The sequence below is a fragment of the Xiphophorus hellerii genome, chromosome 3 (genome assembly GCF_003331165.1).
Source record: "Xiphophorus hellerii strain 12219 chromosome 3, Xiphophorus_hellerii-4.1, whole genome shotgun sequence".
Taxonomy (NCBI): Eukaryota; Metazoa; Chordata; class Actinopteri; order Cyprinodontiformes; family Poeciliidae; genus Xiphophorus; species Xiphophorus hellerii.
This window is the reverse complement of record NC_045674.1, coordinates 27966836-27992651: the sequence shown is the minus strand read 5'-3', so window position 1 is coordinate 27992651 and position 25816 is coordinate 27966836. Positions and strand designations below refer to the sequence as shown.

The window sequence follows — 25816 nt, the reverse complement described above, 5'->3', positions numbered from 1 at the left end:
TACCACTGAAACTACAATGTTTTCATTAATATTAAGGAATTATTGACTTAAAACAAGCTCCTATATCTTGCTGAAAAGTTACTTTTGAGTTAGTTTTCTCTCATTTCACGTGTACTAAGATATTCTCTCTAGAAACTAGACCAAAAATACTTGGTGAGATTTTGTATTTTTGCAGTGAGATTTTGTATTTTTACACCAACAACAGAGGAAATCTACATTGGCAGAATTCCTTTAAAGTATGTTATGGTCATAAAGCATAACTTCGACTGGTTTTATTGCTAAAAATCACGTGTTTATATTTTTTTTAGTCGCAGGAGACGTTCTTCCACTCACTCGCCAGATAAGTCAAGAAAGAGGAGGGACCTATTGCAAAAACAACACATTTTACCAATGAATTTGGGTCTAGTTTCTAGGGAAAATATCCTAATACACTTGAAATGAGACAAAACTAAGATATTTGTACTATAAACTAGTCCAAAACTACTTGATAAGATTTTTTGTTTTTGCTGAGATATGAACATAGAGCTACTCGTGCGTGTGGGGTGTTGGGTCCCACCTGCGGCGGCGCTCTTGCGCAGCTGCTTCTGCCTGCGCTCGGTGCAGTTCTCACAGAGCAGCTTGTTGTTGCCCATCAGCAGCTCCACTGACGTGAACTGGTGCAGGCAGGACTGGATGGAGCACTCTTTGGAGGTAGGAGTGTAACTGTGGGACAGGGCCTGGAACGCCCCCTGGTGGTGGTAGTGGTGGAGCTGGTCTCGGCTCTGGACGTCCCCCAGCTCATCAGGGGCACTGTGACCCGACGCGGGCGTGTCCCCCGGAGAAGAAGAGAAGCCCAGGTTGACTTTAGAAACCGCGGTGACCAGCTGCTCCACGGCGCCGCCCTGCTTAGCGGAAGCCGATGACGACGCGGGGCAGGAGGAGGAGGCAGGCGTGGGGGACGGGGTGAGGGTGGAGGTGGACGATGGGGTGGAGGCGTGGCTGTGACCGGAGGCGCCGCCACGCGGTGCCCACTCGCTCTCGGACGCCTCGCTGTCGGCGTCGTTGCTGCTGTCCTGGGCGCCAGAATCTCTCTCGCTGCCGTCCGACAGGCTGCCCGCCGCCGCCATCTTGCACACGGAGACGCCGCGCGCCGAGCCGCCGGCGATCGCCTCCTCTTCGGCCCGCTCGGCACAGCAGGCCGCTCCCTTCTCCTCCACGGAGCTGGACGGTCGTCTGATGAGTTGTTTCTGGAGGAGGAGTAACAAAAAGTGGGTTAGGTCCTTTCACAAGTTTGGCCATTTTATAAAAATGAGCAGCTGAGACAGTTAATCATTCAACTCTAGTGCTGAGCACAGCTTTTTGTTTAAGATTTGTGCACAAATGAACTGGAACCATCAATCACGCAGAACTGTGAGCTTCATCTCACTTTTAATAGAGACTTTAACAACAACAACAAAAAACATCTGAAATGTATGCTAATCACAATTATAAATGTTTCTGAAACATGATGTGATTCTCAGGATATTTGTTTTTATAGAGAAGGATGCGGGACCAATAAAAATATGTGAGATTTTTCCAAAGGTGAAAGTAACTAGCTCTTAGCTTTTATTACTTGTGGACACTCCATACTTTATAGATTCTAGCAATCTCAGACCTAAGCAAGCAAGCTAAGCTTGTTGTTGAGTAAGTAAAGTAAAGTAAAGTAAGCAAGTTAACTAAGTTGAGAAAGTAAAGTATGCAAGTTAAGTAAGTAAAATACGTAAAGTAAAATTAAAAACATCTGAATGTAAACTAAAAAAGATACTCAATAATTGTGACTTAGTGTTGAAGGTAATGCATTTAAATTAGATTTCCTGACAGGAAGCAGTTTGCGTTGGCAGCCTCACCGGTCCGCTGAGCTTCCTGGAGTTCTTGTTGACAGAGTGCGCTGCTGAAAGAACCTGCTCACTGTGGGCTGCATGGCTGTCCTGCTCCCGGCTGCCCTTCCCCAGGCGACCCGGGTTGGACGGTTTTGATATCTGAGGAGACGGAGGAAGGGTTCAAAAAATATATATAATAAAAATTAGGAAAAACAGCCAATATTACATGAAAAGCAAGTACAAGAGCGACTTTCGATTCCACCAAACAGCTGGCGTTGAACATGAATCAAAATGACTCACCCTCTCCTCTATGATTGGTAGAGAGATGTCTATGAAGGCTTCCTTTACTGTTGAGATCTGGAAAAGAAATGACACAAAAGCTCAATATGTGGACATGAAAATATGTCCGCGTGTTTATTAAGCTCTTTATTCAGAAAATGTCCACAAAATAATAGAAGAAAACAGATAAGCGTTTTATGAAATAAGAAAAACGTTAGTTTAACAGATGATCTCACATTCCTCTGATACATGGTCAATGTGGGCAAATCACCTCAAACCATGACACTTCCACCGCCGTGCTTCACAGTTGGAACGAGGTTATTTATTTTTAGAGTCATATGTTCAAAGTGCATCATCTAGAAGGCCTGTTTTTTGTCAGTCACTTTACTTTAGCCTGGCTTTGTGTTTTTATTACAAAAATAAAAGTTGTGCAGTCTCTTTTTGGACAACTTCAAAAGTGGTGGCCACTTTTATATTAACAGGAAGTAGGATTTCTGGCTATTTAAAAATATCCTCAACTTCTACACCAGTTTCTGTACTGTAGGATTGATTACTTGATTTATTTTTAAGCTTATTTTGCTCTTTTTATTGATCGTTATAACATATCCATGGTTCAAATAAGTAAAAAAAAACAACCTTCAAACTACTGAGTAGTGCTGCTGTAATGATTTTTATATAATGTAATATGCTTTATTTAAATGTCTGATTTTATCCATTTCAAGTACAACTACATGTAGGTGTCTCTAAATTTTTTATAGGTTTTCCTTAAAAATGTCTGACTTTAATGCTTGACTTTTTTCAGTGTTACAAAATTTTCTTCTAAATATGAGTACCGTATTTTCCAGACTATAAGTTGCTCCGGAATAAGAGTCACGTTGATCAAAACGTGAGAAGAAAAAAGAGCAAAACGTACACAAGTCACGGGAGCAGCTAAATAACGACAAAAAGTGTGACTTATAGTCTGGAAAATATGGCATGTTCAAATATTTCAGAAAAACATGCAGGTTTTCATTTTTCCATATCAGCGTAGCTCCACTTGGGCTCAAACCTCCGCTGCAGAGTTTGCACCCATTTAAGTGAAGAAGCTGCAGCTTCCTTCGCCTTTTTTTTTTCTCTCTCTTTCCCTCCAGCTGCACACCTGGCGCTCTCTTCTTGCAGCATCCTTTTTTATTTTTCATGGTGGCATTCGTTCTCTTAAACAGCCACAGCTCTTACAGTAAGTGCCTGGTGTAAACAGTTGGTGTTGGAGCTGGTCCTTGAAGTGCTTTTTGTTTCATTTTTTTTTTTTCCCCATCAATGTCTCCTGTTTTTTTTTCCTCTGATTTTTTATTCTATTATATCATCGCCATTTGTTCCGTGCATGACTAACTTAGAAACGCTTAATAGCTGCCACACCTTGTAAAGAAGACGATTCCTTTTTTTTTTTTTAAGCTGTCTTGACTTCGGGTCAAAAAAACCCAACAAATATCCGCCACAAATGAGGCTAATGAGGAATGCTTTTGCAGCTGGAAATCTAATAGCCCTCCTTAGCCACCACTTAAAACTAAACAATTAAGAGGAGGACAAAGTTCACGACAAATTAAATAGCTGCTTCTGTCCTACATGGTGGCTGAATCCAGCACAACACGTGAAACTATGCTGCTTCATCGGCCATTTGTTCTTTTTTTTTTTTTGTCCCTGCCACATGCACTTACATGCTCGCACTCTTCACACATTATCGTGTTGGTAAGCTCGCCTACGAAGATCCGGTCAACAAAGGTCATCTTCACACCTTCTTTTCCATATGCTGATGAAAAAAGAAACATTTTTATGTTTCCCAGTGTTTGTATTGCTCATAAAATGCTTTAGCTTAGCACAGGTCAGTGTTCAGACACATAATAATTGAAACCTGCTTTAAAGAAGAAAGGGACAATTTACAAAATTAAGATGGGTTACAAAAACATCAGAAAGTAAGACAAAAAAACAGTGAAACAGTGTTTGCGCATCTTTTTTTAAAAATCTATCTTCTGACTTGACTTGTGACTGCATTTTTATTTACCACCACCAGGTGGAACTATTGGTCTTGGACATCTTTGTAGTGCTGTTTGTTCAACCTTTGACTTGGCGTTTGGTCTCCTCATCAGCCGTCTTCTCTGTTGGATTGTTGAATGCCTTTAAAATGGCCGCTTTCACTCTCTGCAAGCAAAAGAAAAACACAAACAGTGACAGTTAAACTTTAAAATGCTGTTCAGAAATATAAACAAAGTGCAAAACTAAACATCCTTTTTCATCCGTGATGATATGTGGGCAGTTGGGGTTAAAGTATTTATTATTATTATACAAATTAGTGAGATATCAGAATCTAGCCTGCAGCTGAGTTTGACAGGTATACCCATTATAGGCATCATTAGTGTAAAATAATTATTGTGCTTGTCTACAACTGTTACCATGTAAATCTCATAATGAACTGTGTGTGTGTAGGTTTTAGGTAGGGCCCCTCTCATTGAAGGTGACATGGTCAGTGAGTGTGTTGGTGAGAGAGCTGTGAAGAGGCACAGCCACTGTAAAGCACCAATCAATAGATAATTGGCCGAGGTCTATGTCTGAGTCATGACCAATCAGCCCCACTGACCCCCATTGTCCCGGGACCCACGCACCAAACTGGCTATTTAGGTCAAAAAGCCCCTGCTAATCCCACCAAAGTCAAACCAGGCTGTGGCTCGCCTACTAATTAATTACCAGTAACCCCCTTCCCTGCGATTCCTTTCCCTCCCAAAAATAAAAGGGTGCACTGTCCCGGAGACGATAGGAAGGGAGGAGTGGGGGTTGTCGGACTGGTACATGGAAGCTAACGCGAAGATGGAGGCGAAGAAGCGCCGGAAGAGAGAAATATTCCCCTTCTTGGTTAATTGCCGATAATTGCTTGGGCCCAAATTAGCATATTCAGATCGCTGATCCTAATGGGCGATCAACACAAACACTTGGGGCTACTTGAAGCTCTGTGACCTCCTAGTGGGAAATGCATGGGTCTCTTCCTGACCCCGTGGTCAAGGAAAGCACGGGTCGTTCCGTCGTTTGAGTTGAGGTTTTATTTCATTTTTTTCTTCGATTATTAAGACGGATTAATTTCAAACAGTGGTTAAAATTTGCTGTTGGCACGCAAAAGCGACCAAATCCACTTTGATTGCTTTCTATTATCCACTCGGTAATTAGGAAGGAAACTGGGATAATGTGTGCGTTCAATTAAAAATATTCCACAATTTGGGGTTTACAATGCCACTGTATCTTTGCTGTAAAAATGAGTTTCTGAGTGGATGAATAGAGGTGCCCCCCCACACCCTCCTTTTCTGCTTCCTTGATTGGATTGGAGGTGATTGTGTGTGTATGCGTGTGTGTGCTGGAGGGGGCTCTGGGTGACCCTCGAGCACAATGGAACGGCCCTGGAGCTCATTCAGCAGCTGTGGGTTTCCCAAGATAACACAATGATGCCGGTAGTGCCACTTGCAAGCCCCCTAAGTGGCACAACTGTTGGCGTTCACAAGTTTGAATGGGAGCAGAGGGAGCCCAGCCTGTGGCTCCTCCTGGGCCTGAGGCTGACTACTAAATACACCCGCTAACCTTTCCTCCTTGGTTCACGTAGGCACTGGTGGGCCCCTTCCAAAGAGATGCTGTGGGGTCTCCTAATTGCCCTGTGGAGGGGTTGAGGGAAGGTGGGGGACCTCCGTGTTTGCCAAAAAACCCCCAAAAAACAGGGATTTCTGCAAGTTTCACCAACTCAGATTTAAGGTTTTTAAAAACAATTATGAATAACATTTAAGACTTGTATCATGACAGAAATGTACAAAAGAAAACAGTAATGGTAGTGTCAAGCTTTTTTTGCACAGAATGAATGTTGCATCGTTTGGGTTGGCAACAGAAGTGAGCCAATGGCAAAGACAAACGTCATCCTGCCAACTAGCAATACATTTACACTTACCCATTATAGATGCAAAAAGCTAGCTAGCAAGCTATGAAGGGTATGTTAGCAGTTGGTTAGCGATAGCCTCATCCACCTCGAGTCAAAACATAATGAAAATGTCTGCATACGACTCAAACATTTGTCTGATGGAGAAGTTCCATGAGAAAAATACAAAATAATCCTGCCACCACAAAATTTACAACCTCTGATTAGCGTGTTTAAGGCCAACTTACATTTTTCTAATAAATTGAAGGTATTTTAACCCTCTCGCGATCTTACAAGACAAAGATGTTAAGAGACAGGGGTCACAGTGTAACCCACAAGCTTCTTACACTGTGCGCAGACCAAGGGGGTTGCACTGACCCCACATGCATTTTATAAGCTTTTTTTGTGTGGTTTCGGGAACTGACGGTCTGACGGAACACCACCCCCTGACTCCCCGCTGTCTGACGGTGACATTTACCAGGCCCATCCTGAGCATCACGCTAATATCACGGGAGGATTATTAATGCCTTACATTCAGATACATGAATTTATCTAAAAGTAAGTGAGTAAGTAAGAAAGAATCGATTAATTAGATTAATAAATTCTTGAAATAATTGTCACTAATTTAGTAATCAATCGTTACAGGCTAAAAGAAGAGCCAAAAGAACATCTCTGAAAGAGCATTGCTGAAAGAGCATCTCTTATTAAGCACCTTTGGTTAATCCAAAATAATGAACAGATCAACCCTACATTGTTGATGTTACGTCAAGCAGAAAGGGCTCAGCTTTTCACATTGATGTTAGAAATATTTATTTTGGGTGTAGATGCACCCTTTGCTGCAAATTATTAAGCATCCAATAAAGGAAAGGTGCAGTTGCATTTTAGGCACTACACCATGAAAATGTTCATTTTTCTATTTATGTGTTATTGTCATTTTTCATGAATTTCTACTATTGTTAGGTCAAACAAAAAAAATCTGCAGAACAAGACCATTTTTTATTCAATTAATCATCAAAAATAACCTACAGTTGCCATCCTAAAACCTTATCAGACCTTCAATGAACTTAGCAAAAGACTCCTTATAAAATGGATTCTGAATTCACAAATTGTAAACTTACTTTAGTTTCTTCTACTCTTATGGAGTCCAGCAAGTAGTGCAGAAGTTCCTGGCTGTCTTGTTGTTGGTAGCCCTTGAAGCGTGGAGCTCTGCAACAGAATGAAACTCTGAGATCAGACAAAATAATAATAATAAGAAGAAGAAGAAGAAGAAGAACAGAGAAACAGAAAGTCTGGAAAAGAGATTTAAAAAAACAGTATGCTGAACAGACAGTGTTGGGAGTGAATATTCAACATTTTACAAAACAAAGATACTGGCAGACAACACAACAAACATTGAGTACTTTCAATGATGTCAAAAAGAACTCCCTCACACAATGAGCCGAGAAACAAAAGAAACATGAACAAAAGATGAATCTACAATTGGGTTTAGTGAAGGCCTTTTCACACCTTTTCATTGTTGGATGATATCCTGGCTGGAAGCAGCTCAGATTACTCACACAATGCATGTGTGTTAGGTGAAGACATGACAGACTACCAGGCAAATAAACTTTGACGACGGCTGCATTGTTGAGTACGGAACGAACTGGCACAGATCTGAACATAAAAATGCAAATATTGAACATGTTTATGCAGAAAAAGGCAAAAAGAAACTGCACTCCTCCTTCTACAGCTCTACATTATTATATAGTTTTAAAGCTTTATGTATATGAACATTAACATTATCATTTCCAAAAACACAAACCAGACTCCAGACAATATTTTGAAAGGAAACTGGTGCTGCTCTTTTTGCCGCCTGCCTTTTTTACATTTCGATTTTGAGTGCAAAATGCAACTCTTTCTAATGCAGGACATTTTATGAAGGTCAGGGGAACATTTCATGCCTGGCTTGACAACCTGCGGTTTCCAGTAAATCTCTATTCTTTCTTCATGGTCTGCTTCAAGGAAATGTTTTTTTTATTAATCTAATACATAATATCTACCAGCAAGAAGTCATTTAGAGTTGTTTATTTTACCATATCAGGGTATAATTTGTCATATTTCACAAGTCAGGAGTCAAAACAATGATCAGAATAGAAACCGGATTTAATACAAAGTTTTCAGAAAATAATATGCAAATACTTTAAGTGACAAGCTTTTTCTATATAACCATTTACCACCGTATTTTTTGAAAACACTGAGCTGTTATTCTCCTGGCAACTCTCCCAAACAAGCAACACCTTGGCACAGAGATGAACGTTAACATTTAATATACAAAAAGGCTATTAGAGTATGAGATGTGTTGTAGATATGAGGTGTTTGTAATTTATCTGAGATTGGTTGGAGCATTTACTATTAAGATTTTGTAGTTAAATGTCTTCTAATTTAATAATTATTCTCACTGCGGAATAAAATGCAAGTTGCTTGAAAATGGCCGCATTACTCTTCTGAGATTGACTGGCAGCCACAATTGCTTCTCGAAGGATACTGTTGACGTCTTTCCAATTGTTCCCCAAATTAGACCAGATCATGTCCTTTTCTGCATTTAACATAATTATTGGGGTTTTACAGATTTGCTACCATACATTTAATAACACATTTCATTTTGTGAATTCGAACCACTTCACTGTCAATAGGACGCCGGTGTCCTCATGGAATCATTGGCTTGCATGGAAGTGTTTTGGGGCTGACAGTTAAGGGGTTTGATAACCCACTTACAATAATAACCAAAATACTACAGAAGTATTCGCATGAAGACGGCAATAATACAGTAAGGCATTTCTTTCACAGTTCATCAACAAAGCTAAAGTCAACCTCCAACAGGGTTATTAGTGCTAAAGAAATTAAAGGGGAGGCTCTCCTTAGGTTCCTCCCTGGCTGTCAACGGTGAGGCAGATGTGCGGACAGATGCCAGGGGCAGATGGGCAGCCGAGACTGGAGCCATGGCAACCTGTTGGACCGAGCCAGCCACATAACTAAAGACAGGTTGGTCGGGCCAGCTCACTGAATGGAAGGAGTATTTTTTGATTGGAGATGCCATCAACCAATACCAAGGTTGTTTGAATGCCCAACTGCTCTAGCATTACTGGGGTTCAACTTTATTATGTTTTTTATGTACTAAAAATAGAATTATAGCAACATAAAAAAGAAAAGTGTCAAAAAATAAATATCGGCTATTAATAATCTGAATCAGAAGAGAATGGTTGAACAGTGCTACACTGTTTTAGGTGTTTTGGTGAAATAGAGCAATTTATTTCATTGCCTGGTAAAATGTAGGAGCTCTTGAGAACATTGTGTTTTTGAGCTCTCAAAATTGACAAATTTATAACAAATTGAGGAAAACTGACACATTGTTGGTAATAAGCCTGGAGAAGATTAGGGGGACCTTCAAAATTTAACAGAAGATGAATTATAGCTGATGATATACATTTAGTTATTCCAAATTAGAAAACAAAACAAAAGAAACATAGGAAGTAACAGCCTGGTCTGAAGAAAATTGAAATATAGCGCAGATTCGAACACAAATTGAAAAGTGGAGGTAAAAAAAAAAATACACACACAAAATAGAAAAGACAGAGATGGAACTGGAAATGAAAAGCATTGTTGGGATCAGTGGGAATGAGGAGGTCTGGAAGCTCATCCCAGTGGAGGGAAGCAGAAGGGCCCTGTAGCGCTGCTCTCAATCTGGCCAATGCAAACAGCTGCGGTGCTAACACAATTAATAGCCGGATGAGTTAGTACCAGACACAAGGCCACACAAGCTTCCCCTCCCCATCCATCCACCCAGTCAGAACACATACATGTATGAGCAAAACAGAGGCGCACACTTCACACAATACAGCAATCCTTTGCCCACAGATAGCCATATTATACAGAAATACATCTGAATGGGGTAAATTCAAACTACAAGCTCAAAAAGTGTTGAAAAATCTTTTCAGTGCCACTCTGAAACGTAAAACACTATTTTATTACTTAAGTCTTGCATTACACATATCAATTAATGTAAATTATTGAAAACTGTTTTGCAGTGGAAATGCTCAGAAAAGGGCTGGTGACGGAATTAGTCCGGTTTTTACGCAAGCAAAAGAATCCGACTTTTCCCCCTCCACATCATCAGTGAATGCACCACACCTAGACTTCAACAAGTCTCACTTACAACAACTCTCTCCGGTGTGCAATTTGTTACTGAGAGGAGAAGACTCCGTTCTTTTCGCCATGAAAATAACTGAGCATAAAGGAAGTCGAGGGAAGCACAAAAAGTTTTAGGCGCTTCAGGAAAGAAGATTCAATTTTCTATAGAGGCATGTGAGATATTCCGTTAGGATAGCATTTGATAAAAGCAAATAACAGGAAGCTGACCGTATTATTCCAAATTTGTTAGTTTCTATCCTTTTGAAAAGTTCAATTCTATCATAGATCTACAGGAAGTCTTTTTAAAATCAGCTAACATAAAGGCCAATTTACTCTACAGAAAATACACAACAATTCTAAGTACTAGTAACGCTAACCTTGCTAACTGTGCTAAATGTCAATTTATTAAAAGGCAGTTTTAAAATACTTACTGCATTGTCATTTTGTCTTTATTTTGAATGATTAGTGAAGCCCTGAGGAAAAATTACTCCGCTTTCTCACACAGTGTGACGTCACCTCTGGTCCTAAGACAAATATTGATTGCTCAGTCACTGAAAGTCTTCTGGATAGTAACAATAAATGAATAAATGATTTAACATCTGTTATATCTAGTAAATTCAATTTTTCTAGATACGATGAACTACATTTTAAGCAGTTCAAAAATAAAAACAAAGCAGAAAATAAAGTTTGATACATTTCTTCTTGGGTTTTATTCATTGTTGAGGGGTTTGTTTCTGGTTTCACATTTGGTGATTCTACTACGTTTTTTTTATGTTTTTATGATGTAAAGCATTTGAAATGCCCAGTTATTGGCTCATAACACTGGTATCAGCTTATCATGACCTCTGATTGGTGCTTCTCTATTCTGTATTTTTAATGCAAAGCAATAAGACAATGTAATGTTCCACACATATTTATTCATTTTCAAACAATACTAAAAGGTGTTTTTTACAATTAGTTTTTGGTTCTTTAGCTACATTATGAATAGCTTAAAATACCAACCATGACAAAACAAACAAACAAACAAAAAAAAAAACAGTCTTATTTCACGGCTAACACGAACAAATGTATTTAAAAACACTCAAAATCGTCCATATTCTGTTGGGAAGATATGCGCAATCTAACACTTCTCTAATTGAATAGTGTGTGTGAATATCTGCTTCGTTAAAAGTATGCGGCCCGGGATGTGTGCGTTGCGTTTGTGAGACTCGCATGATGGAATTCATTGTTGTCCTCCGCTATTTCTATCAGGGATGAAAGGCTTCTCACAAAGCTTGTTCCTCAAAAATATTTGAATGATGTGGGTATGCAGACTTTAATCCACAATAGAAGAAGAGAGGAGGAAGCCTGCGTACTCTTCACGCTCGCAACAGACACACGCGCGCACGCCAACACAAAAACATGTCCAGTGGCTATCCTGAAATTGAATCAGCCCTTGAAAGAAGCAGGTGTAGATTGATATCTGTGTGGATAATTCTGTTCAGCCAACATGTTGGTGACACGTGGAGTGTATATCCAGGTACAGAAATGTACTGAAAGTAGTATTAAAAAGTGTAAATGTTGCTTTGGACTGTGAGATTGGTGGAACACAATATTTGAAACCTTGGTAAGCTCCTATTTTTGTCTCCTCTGTCTCGCCATTAGCTACAAGCTAGCTGCTGACTAGCTTTGAAGTACACTGGTTACAAGCTGGGACCGTCCCTGGCACCAGATACAGCGTGGTGCTGACCACACACAGCCTGGCGCCGGTCCAGGCAACGACCGGAGCCCCGCGCTCTGGCAGAAGGACGAGGAAGAAGGCTGTAGGGAACTCAGCTGGTCGAGGTCAAATCCAAGTGAATCCATGCGCAAAAACACACACACACACACAAAAAAAAAACAAGAAGGGCTCTGGCGCACATGAAACACTCAAACAGTCCTCAATTCGGAGCCAGAAAGCATTATTAACCTGCTTGCCAAGGCGCACACCGAGAAAGACGCTGAAAGAGACGAGGTAAAAGAGATGTCAGTCCCCCGCAGGTCAAGGGCAAACCCAGCCTCCTTGAAAGGGAAGACCCTGCAGCGGCAGCGGCTCCGGATGGTTGTATTCACAGAGTGCTGCTGTCACACGGGGTCACTGCTATGAAAAAGTACATTCTTGACCCTGCACTTTTTATTTCAGAACTCAAGACCTGAAAGAATGCGGACGAGCTGCTCTGTGAGAAAGGAATGAATGTGTACCCAGATAAACCACGAGGAATCAAAACACATGAATTAATAAGGAATAGTTTGATTTTAAATGAGAAGGAGTAACAGTAACACACAAAAAGCTGATATTAGCAGGTGTATCAGTCAGGCTATTTGCTTGGGGAACCACACAGCTCATAACTTGGCCGACTATTGATTCTTTGCAACTAAGTCACCTAATCATGTGGAGGCGCCATGACGGATGTCAGACGCGACACGGATTATTGAACGGAGCGACTGCGATAGTTTCCCCAAGTTGATTTTGCTAGTGTAGCCATGACTTCTACTTGTTCAAGTCGACTTGTTTTGTCTGTGGAAGCAGCTCGCCTAGTTGGGGCTAGAAAGCAGTATCTACAGTACACAAGCTGGAAGTAGCTAGCTTAGAAACACAGACCTCTTTTCCTCCTGACATGTTTGTTGATTTGATCAAATCCTCCTAAATTCATGCCACATGATTTAATACCACCATGTCATAAACAATGTTTCCTCTTACACCAAAGCAGACTTAAAAGCAATGTTATTTTTTCTTTTCGTGCAGGCTGTATTATCGTGGCGCTTGTTCCCCATGGTTACTTATGTCATACCTTCTCCATATTGCAATATTTAGTTGCAACTTACTGACTTAGGAAGTATATAAATGTGAATCTCAGCAGAATGCAATGATTTTAGGGCATTTCACCAGTAAAATCCTGTTTTATTTTTTCTCTAAACACTTCTGTGTTGTAAAGAATGTCTATATATATATATATATATATATATATATATATATATATATATAAATAAATGTCACCTTGTTCCCATTTAATCCTGCAAAATATCAAAAAATCCCAATGGAAACATTGTTATCGGATTTTAGGATGACGATATTAGCTGCAATAAATAAACTAAGGCAGAATTACTAAAAAAGCAATTGTTGCCCAACAAGACAGCACAATCTTACATCTACATTCGAGAGCAAGTTTTCTTTTTTTTTTTTTAAGAAAAGCTAAACGTGACAAATATTAGAAATTCAGCCGTGATTATCATGGATTTTGGAGAAGGAGGAATTATTTTGTTATCTGGAAAATGAAGTAAAAAAAAATGTTTTCCTTTCAAAATTTGCAAACACCTTCAAGGATTTCCGCTTAAAAGAATGAAAACAGAGAGCTACAACATGTTTGTAATCTTAAAAGGGATTTTACACAGACACATTTTCTAAAGAATAAAAATAAAAAATGCTCACAGTTGTGAAAGAAAATAAGCGATTTGGTTAATGTACATTTGCTTTTCCAGTGCGACTCAATACGTGCCACTGTTTGAAACTGGGAGGCATCGCCACTAAAATAACAAGGTCACATTGGAGAATTCAATTGAATTTCTAGCACAAAATGTCTAGACCTGCATCGCGGAGCACAAATAAAGACTTTGCAGGTTTTCTGGTTCTTTCATGGTGCTTTGTCTGAAAACTTATTAAACTGAGGAATTTTCAAAACTGCCTCAGTTTAGATACATGTACAGAGTTCCAGTATAAACATAGTTTCCTAGAAACTATGTTTTTAATCTGTTATTTTTCAATTTTCACACCAAGGAGAAAAATAACAATTTCCCAGTGAATAGTAGAAGAGTTTTTTTTTTTTTTTTTACATGTTCTGCTTGGAAGAAAACGGCAATTATTTTATAGTCTTAAATAAAGGGGAAGAATTATGTGTTTTCTAGGCACATAGTATAAATTTATAGCACAATCAAGTCACTATGTTACCTTCAGTTGTTATAAAAATACAATGTATATCAAATATTAATTAAAGGAAATTTGTTTTTGTAATTTAGCGCCTAGAAACTGGGCCTCTGGCTCTTTAGGAAACTCTTGCTCTTTCTGAAACTCCGCCTTCAGGAAGTCATCACAACATGGCTCCTCTACTAACCCTTTAATAACGTTCTTACCACCATTGTAGTGAGAAGAAGAAGGTATATTGAGCTCAGCAGATGTGCAGTTTACTATTATTTATTTATTTATTTTTTTACCCCTCCAGGGGGTCTTTTTGTGGGCTCTAGTGTCCCTTATATGATAGTAGGCTGACAGGAAATGGGGAAGGAGAGGGGGGAAGACATGCGGCAAATGTCGTCGGGTCCGGGAGTCGAACCCGCGACGGCCGCGTCGAGGACTGAAGGCCTCCAAATGTGGGTCGCGCTAACCATTACGCCACCACGGCACACCCTGATGTGCAGTTTACTATAGGTGTTTGCTAATAGCTGCTGGCTAGTCTGAAGGAGCTGAGTGGGGGAGTAGAGGTGAGGTTGACGCTCAGAAACTTGGAAATTGCAACTCTGAGGAGGAGCTCTGCCTTGAAAATGGTGCTAGGTGTTTTGGACAGCTGAATGGTTGCCACGAGAGACTAAAGGATTTCTCAAACCTGCATAAGCGCGTCAAAGCAACACTCCAGGTTTGTTTTTGATGAGGGAATAACATTATAACATGACGTAAAGCTCCAAACAGTCGATCTTACATAATACTGCCCCTTTAAAACAAACATGACGTCTAACTGGGTGATGGGTGTTGAGGCTTAAAACCAAATCTCTCTCTTCACGAATGCATGCTAGTGGAATAGATGAGCCCCACCTGAAACTAAGCGAATGAGTGCATAAAGGTGCGGGCATTTCGTGATGTTTGAATGCACAATTGCCTGCATGCATGTTGCAGCCTGAGATGGTGCCAGGTGAGGTGGCCGTCCACGCTCGCAACACAGAAGCACACGGCCGACCGTCTGATGACGGCGAGGCACCAGAATAACCGTCAAAGCCGCACCAGAGCATAACTCGCTCATCCGGCATTAAACGTCCTGGTTACCCACCTGCACTGGCAAACAGTGGGAAACCCACCACACACACACATATACACATACACACACAGGCAAGCTGGACCCAACCAGTAGTACTCTCAACAGGAAGTCACTGGACCTATTCATGAACATTGCTGTTCAGCTCACAGAAGCAAAGGCGCTGGGTTTGCCGGTCACACAGCGTGTTGGAGATTAGCCAAAGTTAGCTGCTGATCATTTAATAATGGACAGAGTGTGATGACGGTACCCTGCTGGGAGCAGGTGTTACCTGGTTAGTAATGTTCAGCACTGCTGAAATGGGAAGAAAGCAGGTGAAAGTAAAGGCTGCTATGGCTGAGAGGGAAAGAGTACAATCCAGATGATTACAACTAGAGGTGTGCCGATCAATTTCCAGATATTTACATGCGAAACGGATCTTATTTACATTTAAATAGCATTAAAAAGCTGCTGCATTTGGGTATTTTCTTTTTAAACTACAAGAAAGAAAAAAAAAACTCAAGACAAACAAGTTGTTTTGTTAGTTTGTCCTCAACTGACCTCACTTTAGTTTTGATAAGAGGCTCAAAACAGATCTGTAGCTCAAACTGCTGTCCAAGTTTTGCTTTTAAAATGTTAAAGTGAAAGAGTAGTATAGTTTAGTTATGAAATGATATAAACCTTTTATTGACATTTAAGAACACTACCTTATGCAGTTAAAACTAGTTTGTGTTTCTTTGTGGGCATTGTTGATTTTTTCCCCCCATAATATTAGATCCAGACATTGAAAGCGTGTTGTGACTGAGACCTTTTAACACCCGATAGCGTCAACTTAAAAACAAATCTGTATTGGTCAAAATCGGAATCAGCATGTCAGGCTTATTAAAGAAAAAATAATTTACTTTTTTGTTGTTGCGTCTCAAAAAAACATGTTGTAAAGCTCTGAATGTTTAGTTTTTTAACATTATTGACCAAAAAAAACATAAAAGTTGTGTCAAGAGAGTTAAGACAGTTGAGGTCAAGAGTGAGGCATTAGATGCCGATATAAAGGGTTAGACCGTACTTCTGGCAGAGCTGATTGAAGAGGACTTTGGGGTTGACGGGGCCTTTCCCCGACTCCTTCATGCTCTGCAGGAAGTGGATCATGGCTGCAGTCAGCGGGTCAGGGCTGGACAGAGCCACGGTCAGCTGACTCTGGAAGAGTAAGGAAGTGTTAGAGGGAAAATGTCATGTTATCGGATCAAATATCTGTCCCTTTAATTGAGCTCTAAGAAGCAAAACAAATTGTTTTTATGACTTTATCCACATTTTCAAGCTTCCTTCAATTGGATACAAAAACCGATAAAACGTTAAATTCCTTATGATATGTTAACGATCGTCTCTGTGGGAAAAAAATGAAAATCATGAAAATTTTGAATTACAAAATTAGAAAAGACTAATCGGAGTTTACATTTGTCTCATCAGAGGAAGAATACACGACAGCAGACTGTACCAGATTTGTCTCGACAGGCGGACAGATCTTCAGCTTGTATCCTTTCTCCTTCACTTCCTGAATGAGGTCGATGAGCATGTGCGTCTGCGACAGGTTCTGTTAAATCAAAAGGAAAAATACTTTTGTGATTTCATTCATCTAAAAACTGGATACCACTGAATCCGTATAATCATCACACATACAGATGTTCCGCTGTATTAAGACCCAACTATGAATTATTAACTTCATGAGTCGTGACCGGTGGCCGCCAGCCGGAAAGATCCGTGCAACACCTAAGAGCTACCAGCAACACCCTTCATTGTGGAAGTCGTTACCGACAGAAATCGACTCAAAGTTAGATATTTTGAGAATCTGAAGTACCGATTTGAAATGAAACTAATTTTTACAGAGGAATGTTTCCTAATTTTTTTCCAATTTGCTATTGATTTCCATCAATAGCAAATTGGATGAGGTTTTGTCTAATTTCTGAAGAAACAAGTTGACCCGGAGCCGACTTGAGAAAATACAAGGAATACTTACTGCTAGCAATGCTCAACAACCTAATTGCTAAGAAAATATAAACTCTAATCATTTTGTTTCTTATCAACATTAAATCCTGTTTATAAGTGAATTCTTCATTTTCCACACAAAATGTGATGTTGGTTCTGATTCTACTTACAGCAGGAAGGACCCAAATAAATGTTGTCAACAGAGTTAATTGCATTTCCTGAGAAAATAAAATTGGTGAGAGCGTCACAAAATGTAAATTTGTAAATTGGCCAAAAACCTCTGATGGTTGCATCGTTGGTTTATGACAGCGAAGACTGCTTGTGGGATTCTAAAATGCTGTATGCAACACCTGTGCCAATTGCTATGTCCATTTTTGCAGCATTTGGAAATTCAGGTGAGTTTATTATTCTGAAAGAGGCTTTCAAAAAAAGGCTTTCAAAAAGATATTTATGATCCGTGGCGTTTCTCCACAGAGAAGGAACCTTGGTGAGAAGTTGGCCTGAAACAATGGCTGCCGCTTCACGTTAGACAGGCACTTTTTTTTTCTCCTCTGCCTTTCAATGGATATTTGTTTTGTCAAATCCTGCCAATAAACACGGTTGCTATGGAAAACACACAATAAAGCCTGTGGGCCTGTGAATGCAGACACTGCTCATCCTCTGACAATTATGTGTTTTCACTGAAAAAGATTGCAATTTTCAAGGGGACAATACAAACAAGGGGGAGAGGGAGAGAAAGAGCGAGAGAGAGAGGGAGAGAAAGAGAGCCAGGGAGAAGCATGCAAAGCGCGCTCGCTCGAATTTCAATCAGCCGCCGAGACCCTGAGGGTGATTAACAAAATGGCTGAAAAAAACAGCTTCATTGTTGCAGAGGCATGTCAGTTTGCAGTCACCATGACATGACCAGGGGCCGGCTGAGGAGGCTGTGTTGTCAACGCGCTCAGCACCGACTGAGCACCACTCGCAAGGCCGGTGTTTCCAAGCCAACTCGGCGTGATCTGCTGCCCTGTGTTTCGCTGCGCACCGCGGCCGGTGGACTCTGTTACTGTGGGACTGTATTCAGCGTCGCTACGGACCAGCCTCATAAATAGATGAGTGTTTACACGTTCTACAGAGTTCTATTTATCGCTGCGGCAGAATGGAAATCCTTGTGATTGTGATGTTAGGTAAAGGGTCGGCAAATAAAAGAATTACTTGTAAGCAGGTTGTTTGCGATGAGATCGGCACTTTATTACACAGCTCTGCTTCGGGTTTATACCAGCTACTGTCATAAAATAAAGGGCTGAAACAGTTAATTGGATTAATTGTGATTAATCGATTATTGAAATAATCTTCAACTAATTGGTTGATGATTGACTCAAAAAATTTCACTTAATAAAATATACAGTAGGTCTGACAAGTAATTAGATCAATCGTGATTAATCGATTATTGAAATTATCGTCAACTAATTTGGTAATCGATTATTAACTCAAGAAGAGGCCACTTAATATAATTAAAGGCTGAAATGATTAATCGGCTTAGTTGATTATTGAAGTAATTGTCAACTACTTTAGTAATCAATTCATTGTTAAAAAATGCCACTTGCTGGGAAAAAAAAGCACTCAGAGCAGTAATTGATCCAAAACTGTACTAAAAAATATACATCTTGCATTTATGACAATAACTTTCTTTCTAACTACGTTCTCCCCAGAACTCCTTAAGTAGCAAAGCTTTAGCTTCACCTGGCTCAAATTGAGCAAAAAACTAAATCTCCTATCAAGCACCTTTTGCATTCCAATTATTAATTGGTTAATGCAAAAATGTATAATTAATCTACAAATGTTTACATTAAAGAAATGCTACAATATTGCATTTTAGGCAATAAAATATTTATTTTCTTATCTGAAAACAAGAACTGAATGATTTGTTAAATCATTAAGCAATCAATATAATAATTGATTACAAAAACAACTGTTAGTTGCAGCTCTAATATAATAGAACTAAAATAAGAGATGGGGGCTGGTTTCTAAATTACTGCTCTCTGCTCCAACATCTGCATCTTGTCACTAACAGAACCTTTTTGGACAAGCTAAAGTAATAACAGCTTTATTACCAACCTGCATAACAGCATTGAAGAAGCAGGTGTTCCCAAGGTTAATTATCCCCTTAACAGGGACCAAGGTGCTGTTGATGGCTGGATTCTTTCCTCTTTGTGCTTCAGCGTAGTCTGATGGTTCTTCTCGCAGCTTGATGATCTTGGGTGATGCTGCTGGAACACACACACAATGAAATGCAGATGGCTAGCTTAGACACAAGCAGTCAAACACACCAAAAATGGTGAGATTAAATGGTAAGTGTTGCGTGGTTAAAAGAGAGCTGGATTTCTCTGCAAGACTTTTGGTCATTTTTGACTTTTCAGAGTCAGTTAAATCTCTTTTCTGGCCCATTTTGCTTCAAGAAAAAAAAAAAAGGTGCCCATTAATTTCACACACCTTGATGTTGGGCGTTGACCTCCTTAGGCCACACCCTCCCTCATTACACACCACCTGCCATGATTAACTCCATCAAACATTCAAGTTTATCCAGCTTGAAGTTAAAAAAATATGCCCAAAAATGATGATGAGGTCAAAATACTTACTTGGCTAACTATGCACATAGCATAACTGGAACTCTGGAGCAAATCAAACCACATTAAGCATTTCTGTTTTAAGTTGTAGTACTTTCCATTATGGTTAAATCATGAACAAAGCTGGAGTCAAATTTGGAGATAGAGATGCAAAAGTGTGCGGTTTGAAATTAAAGTTACATATAGAAAATGATAATCAGTTTCTTGCCAACTTTGATTTTGAAAGAAAATATATACAAAAAAGAAAGTGGTTCAGACTTGACATGAGAACTGGGTTGGGAGCAGGGTGCTGCGATGGCAGCTGGAAGGAGAGCTGGGTCATTTGGGGAAGGCAGATGACAGCTGTTGAAGTTTCTGCTGGTTTGTGAGGAGGAGGGGGGAGCGGGGCGATGGTTGGGGCAGGAGAACTCCCCTTCCATAGCCAGCTGTTACTTCTGATCACCGCGGAAAACTAACCTTCGACAGAAACAACGACACAGATGGTCAGTGTGGAGCGGTGCGTGGAGAGACGGACGAACCGGAGCGGATCCTGCAGCTGCATGAGCCAATCTCAGAACAGGAAGGTTAACATCTGACTGACAGAGTGCTAACACGTGTTAGCAGACGCTGATATGCCATTGTTCCAGTTAGTGACTAGCAGCTACAGTGCCGATAAAAGTATTCACCCTTTTGGATGGTTGACCCTCTCTACTGCTTTTATAAATCAATCACGTTCAACTAAATTTGGCTTTTTTGACAAAATTTTTTTTACACAAAAATCCTTTTTGTGTAAAAAAAAAAATAAAAGTTACATTTTGTTTGTATTGATAGCAAGTCCAGACCCAAATCCCAATGAGAATCTGTGGAAGAGCTTAAACCTGCTGCCAGTATATCCTGTATTACCCATCTGACTGAGCTTGGGAGAAAAAACAAGTTTTAAAATTCATAAAGTTGAAAGAAAAACACACAAAAAGACATTAACTGTATCCATACACACAACGCACTTTTCAAAATTTATTCGGAAACCTTCTTTTAACAACTAACTACTCAAATTCCTTGCTGCTACTATGCTCCCTTTTTAAGTCATAAATGATTTTAAGTCATTTGTGACTTAAAATCCCAAAAGTCAAGCAGTTCAGGGAGGTACTTTTGTCATCCACTGGACAAATCCTGATGCTAATTATTAGGTCTGATGCTCTGACTTAACTTGGCCACATTTTAGAGAACTGGGGAATATCCCTAATATTTGTAAGTAATGGCCTCTGGAGTCTAAACCAATCACACGTGTCAACAAACTATAGGACAACAACAAAGACCAAACATTTCCACGAGTCAAAAGAAGAGCAGTTTGATGCAACTTTTCCTCTGAACTTTTTGGTCAAACAATCTTTACTGCAGTACAGAAGGTCACAATTCTATCCTCGCATTATTGTATGACATGAAAGACAAGGAAAAAAAAATCATAAATCTAACGTAATGTTAAAAACTTTTTCATTGGAGAAGGAATTTCATGTTAACAAAAAAAAACTACTTCCTTCTGGTTTCACAATGACAGAAGCGATTCACTGAAGTATTCAATGGTTCGTATTGAAAAAGAAAACTTAAAATTACTCTATAGACAGACGATAATGATTTTTAAAAAAAGTCACAAAAAGGCAGACTGTGGAGATCTCAAAGGAATACCGAGAGACACAAAGGATTCATAAACACGGGTCACAAGCCCGACCTGTTCACGCCTAAACCAAAGAAAATCAATCGAACCGCAAGCCTTTTGTAAGAACCTGCATCTTTACTTCGACGCTCAAATGGCCTTGCCTTTGCATGGATTCACTTCTTGTGCGCAACATCTTTATTGCAGATCTATTCTCACAGTGACAGCCACTACCCAGAAGGCTTCTCTCCGCAGGGGCCCCACAACTCTAAAGTCGTTGGAATGTAAACCTTGGACTTAACGCTCTAACAAACACACTCAATGTGAACGTCTAATTCTCTTTACAGAGAAAAGTAAAGAAAAGGGTGACTTCTTTGGGAAGTTTACAGTCTTGTTTTCAACAAATGCTTTGACTTTGCATGACTTTTACCAACTGCCGTTCGGTATTGATGAGAAACAGCGTACACATCCTTCAACTTGTCCCGGAATTTTAGGGAGAACGACGGTAAAGGTGAGGTTCAGCTTGTCGGGACGACAAGTTGTCGAAGCGCGCTGTATAGGATAGCTAACTGCATCTGGACCTCTGCGCTTGAAACATCTGTAGGCCTGTTTTTTTATCCTCGTCAGGCTGCCATAAGGGAGTTCCCAGATGTCAACACACACGAATCCAAAGAAAACAAACGGAGATGGGGAGGTAAGGGAAAAACTGTATTTTTGAAGTTGGTGTGAAACAATCTGCTCACGCACGAGTCAACAAGTGATTAAAAAACAAAAAACAAAAAAGAAAATGACCAGGGTAAGCGTGAGTGTCCGAGCGGCATTTGGTTGTAGAGTTTGTGAGACGGATAGTGGAATCGGCAAGGGTTGAAAAAGCTACGACCGGCACTTGAAAGTAAAAGAGAGTGCAGAGGAATGAGAAAGCCAAACGGGCGGAAAGAAGATGCCGATGGACACGCTCTGCATCTGGGACCGTCACCCAAGGTAAACAATGTTCAGGGAGCCATCTGGTTGAGACTGTGGGGGGCAGAGGAGAGGGTTGGAACGAGCGCAAGCATATGGAAAAGCAGATCTTTCCTGTCCCTGCAGCGGTCGGCGAAGGCAAATGTCAGCATGCGCCGCGTCCACGCTTGAGTGTGCCGCGCTCGGCACCACCACCTGGCCCTCCTTGCTCAGCCACCGAGTGTGGGCAGCAGTGACACTGTGGAGCCTTTCCCCCGGGGGAGGAGGAAAGCACTGAGGTGCCCGAGCTCGACCACAGGCATGCATGCACACCAACACCTCCTGTAATGCCAGCCCAGAGATGGACAGAGGAACCAGTGACTTGGCTTTCCTTCACAGGGGATAGAGCAAGAGTCCATAGAAACGATGCTGATGATCCTCCTGTTGATTCAGATCATTCTTACAGGGTCAAATTACGCTGAATATTTTGCACCAACAGCTCCAGTTCATATTTAGAAGCTTGTATACCAAAGTCAAGCTGATTACACTGAGTCTACAGAGATATATTATGACAATCCTTCTTGGGGATGATTGGCTAATGGGCTTCACAAAGGGCGAATGTCAAACGACATCAACAGGAGAAGGTTTCCGCCAACCAGGGAGAAACCCAGCACACGGGGCACGATGGCAATGACAGAAACTTTCTCGTGTTGTGTCGTTTACCCACATGTGCAGGTCCGGTTGCTGGGTTGAACAAGGGCAACCATTGTTATTATTCAGAAAACAATACCACTTACTTGCTGTTCTAACATTTACACACATAGACGCTAAACGTTTCTATCGTGAAACGACAAATGACATTCAAGTGTGCCATTTACCAACATCTACTGCTTTTAGCACCAAACTTACCACAATCCCCCCATCTGCCACTTGCGACGTCAAAAACTATACTGATCTAAAACAACAACAAGTCTCTGCAAAGAAATATTTTCCAACAGACTCTTCACAGCCTTTTTTTTTTTCTTTTCTTTTTTCACATGCTTCACAGCTGAATAGAGAGGCAGCCGGATCGCACGGCCAGTTGGCTTCATCCGTGCATCCATGCTCACTTTCAACGCAGCAGCGTGGAGGGCCAAGGCCAGCTCACTTCATGCAGAGCAGGCAGTCAAGAGGAAGCCCAGGCAACACCAAATGTCTTATTCATTTGCTAATTTGTTGTGACTGCAGGGCATAAAAAGCTTGCTTTCTTGCCATCTGAGGCCAAGAGAGCCCACTGACATGCTACTTAAAGACACACACACACACACACCCCAACAGATTGCGCTACCAACTATCTGCCCTACTTTTATGTGCAATGGTGGTAATAAATGGAGACTCACTCTTGATTACTTTCACCACCAGGGGACAAGCATCTAGCCACTGACTCGGCAAAGCTGAAGTGACAGTTCCTAAAGATGGCCGTTTGCAAAACAAATAAAAACAGGTGAGAAGACGTGCGTAAATGCTTTGCCTTTAGCGGTTGCCATGGTGCCTGAACTCAACCGCGGCTTACCCAATATGAAAAGACCAAAGCACTAATTCATCATGTAACAATGCGACTGTTTTTCCAACAAGATGAAACCCTTTCAAAACATGAACAAACTTTACACGTTTACATCAACATTTTAGCCAAAACACTCTCCAAACAGCATTATCCTAATTTATTTGACATAAAGGTTTTTGGAATAAATAGCAGCAACATGAACATAAATGTGGTGACCACAAATTCTCTAATAACTGAAAATGCATGTTATTTTAATTAAGGATGGACCAGTTTTTATTTAGCACGTCGGCTTTCATTAAATACCTTTTTTTTTTTTTTTACCCTAAATAAAACAAAGAGAAGAACTGCATCAAAACTCAAAATTAAACAACTATGACAAAAAAAAAACCATTTACATTTTTGTTGCTGAATTTAAGTAAACTGAGTGTAGACAGAAGAGAAAATGCAGAAAAGCAGCACAAGATTTAAAAATAACCAATGAGACTGATGTTGTGGTGTCCAGGTTGGAGGTGTAAGATTATCTCGCATAAATGTTGACATCAGGAAGACAGGAAAGAGCGGGAGGCTTCATGTTCCTTAAATAACACGAAGCAAGTTATGACTTCATGTTTTAGTCGATTAAATTTAGAGTAAATAAAATCAACTAAAATTAAACAAGAATTAAAATGACTACAGATGATTGAATTATATTCAAAATTTTGTCAGTGTTTAGTCTAAAAAAATTAATTTAAACCAAAGTCATGCTATACTTTATTGTTGTCCGTCATTTTGACTGACCACTTTTTAAAAAATCTATAATTTCTATTTTTAAATTATAATTTTTGTTTTTACTCAAATGTGATCACAAATCTCAGGTTCCCATTATTTCATATTATAATATACTGGGCAATTTCTGTCAAATGTGTTTTATTTATTTATTTCAAGCATGATAGTAGTATAAAAATCACACACGCAAACAAGGAACGCAAAAGTCACATTTTGTTACCACAAAAATCTTAACATGCTCGAAAATATGGCTAGAATTGCTCGTAACCAACAATCGTAAATGTAGAGCCACAGAAAATTATAATTAACTTGCCAACATTTGCTAGAAAATCATTTTAATTCATTGATTAACCATTACCAGTCATATTTTGTAGTAGAAGAGATTTCTATTACCCTGAACACCGTTTTAAAAGTGGAAAAGCTACTTTTCCGTTTTTGTTGCTGCTTCAGAAATGTTATACTTGCCCAAACACCTTAGAGGTGGATTCCCCCACCCCCCACCCCCTTGTTCTTAATACATAGTGATGCCCCTGGGGATCAATGTGTAATAGATCTGAAACATAAAGATTCTTCCTTGTTTTGATTTCTGCAGTTTTTGTTTTCAATTTTCTTGCTCTGAAATCGTTTTTTGTTTAGTCTCACCGAAAATGTTTAAAGAAAGTGTGTGACCAGGTTTGATTCTGAGTAAACGGTGCCAACAGTCTGTGTAAACCATATCTGTAGCGTTCTTGAAATGCAGCTCTGGGCCACTCTAAAACATTCTGACGGCTACAAGTGGCCCCCGGGGCTCAGTTTTAACACCTCTGCTGCAGGTGAACCCTGACGTGTAATTACAGCAGGATCTCACTGTACCCATCAATCACAGAATGTCTATTTGTGTGTAAGTTTTAGTTTCTGAAATGATCTAACTGAGGAGAGGAAACGTGATAAAAGTTGCCAGCGTACACTGGAAAAAGACGTACTCGGTTCTCACAAAATAAGCCCGCTTCCGATTAGCTTTAACTTTAATTTCAGAAGAAACAATCACGCTTTCATTCCAAAACTCATTTCGAGACTTCTTCCACACCGAAACGTTGGCGGTCAAACGTCAAAACCGGCTCATAATCTGATTATGTTGCCGGTTTTGCAG

The 25816-nt window shown here is 40.1% G+C and overlaps 1 protein-coding gene across 4 annotated transcripts in view; it reads right to left on the bottom strand.

The window, feature by feature from the left end:
* Positions 1–25816, bottom strand: part of usp45 (ubiquitin specific peptidase 45) — a 37763-nt gene that overhangs the window by 4623 nt on the left and 7324 nt on the right. For 2 of the 4 annotated variants that reach the window (XM_032557622.1, XM_032557620.1), the window contains exons 6-14: positions 19302–19453; positions 16717–16812; positions 16288–16418; positions 7158–7245; positions 4211–4292; positions 3812–3903; positions 2139–2195; positions 1866–1997; positions 557–1226 (exon numbers count right to left, since the gene is read on the bottom strand). In XM_032557622.1, the coding sequence (XP_032413513.1) occupies positions 557–1226; positions 1866–1997; positions 2139–2195; positions 3812–3903; positions 4211–4292; positions 7158–7245; positions 16288–16418; positions 16717–16812; positions 19302–19453 (1500 nt within the window). Of the gene's footprint in view, positions 1–556; positions 1227–1865; positions 1998–2138; positions 2196–3811; positions 3904–4155; positions 4293–7157; positions 7246–16287; positions 16419–16716; positions 16813–19301; positions 19454–25816 lie in introns of those variants that run through there. The other 2 variants (XM_032557621.1, XR_004338619.1) reach the window with 2 other exon arrangements.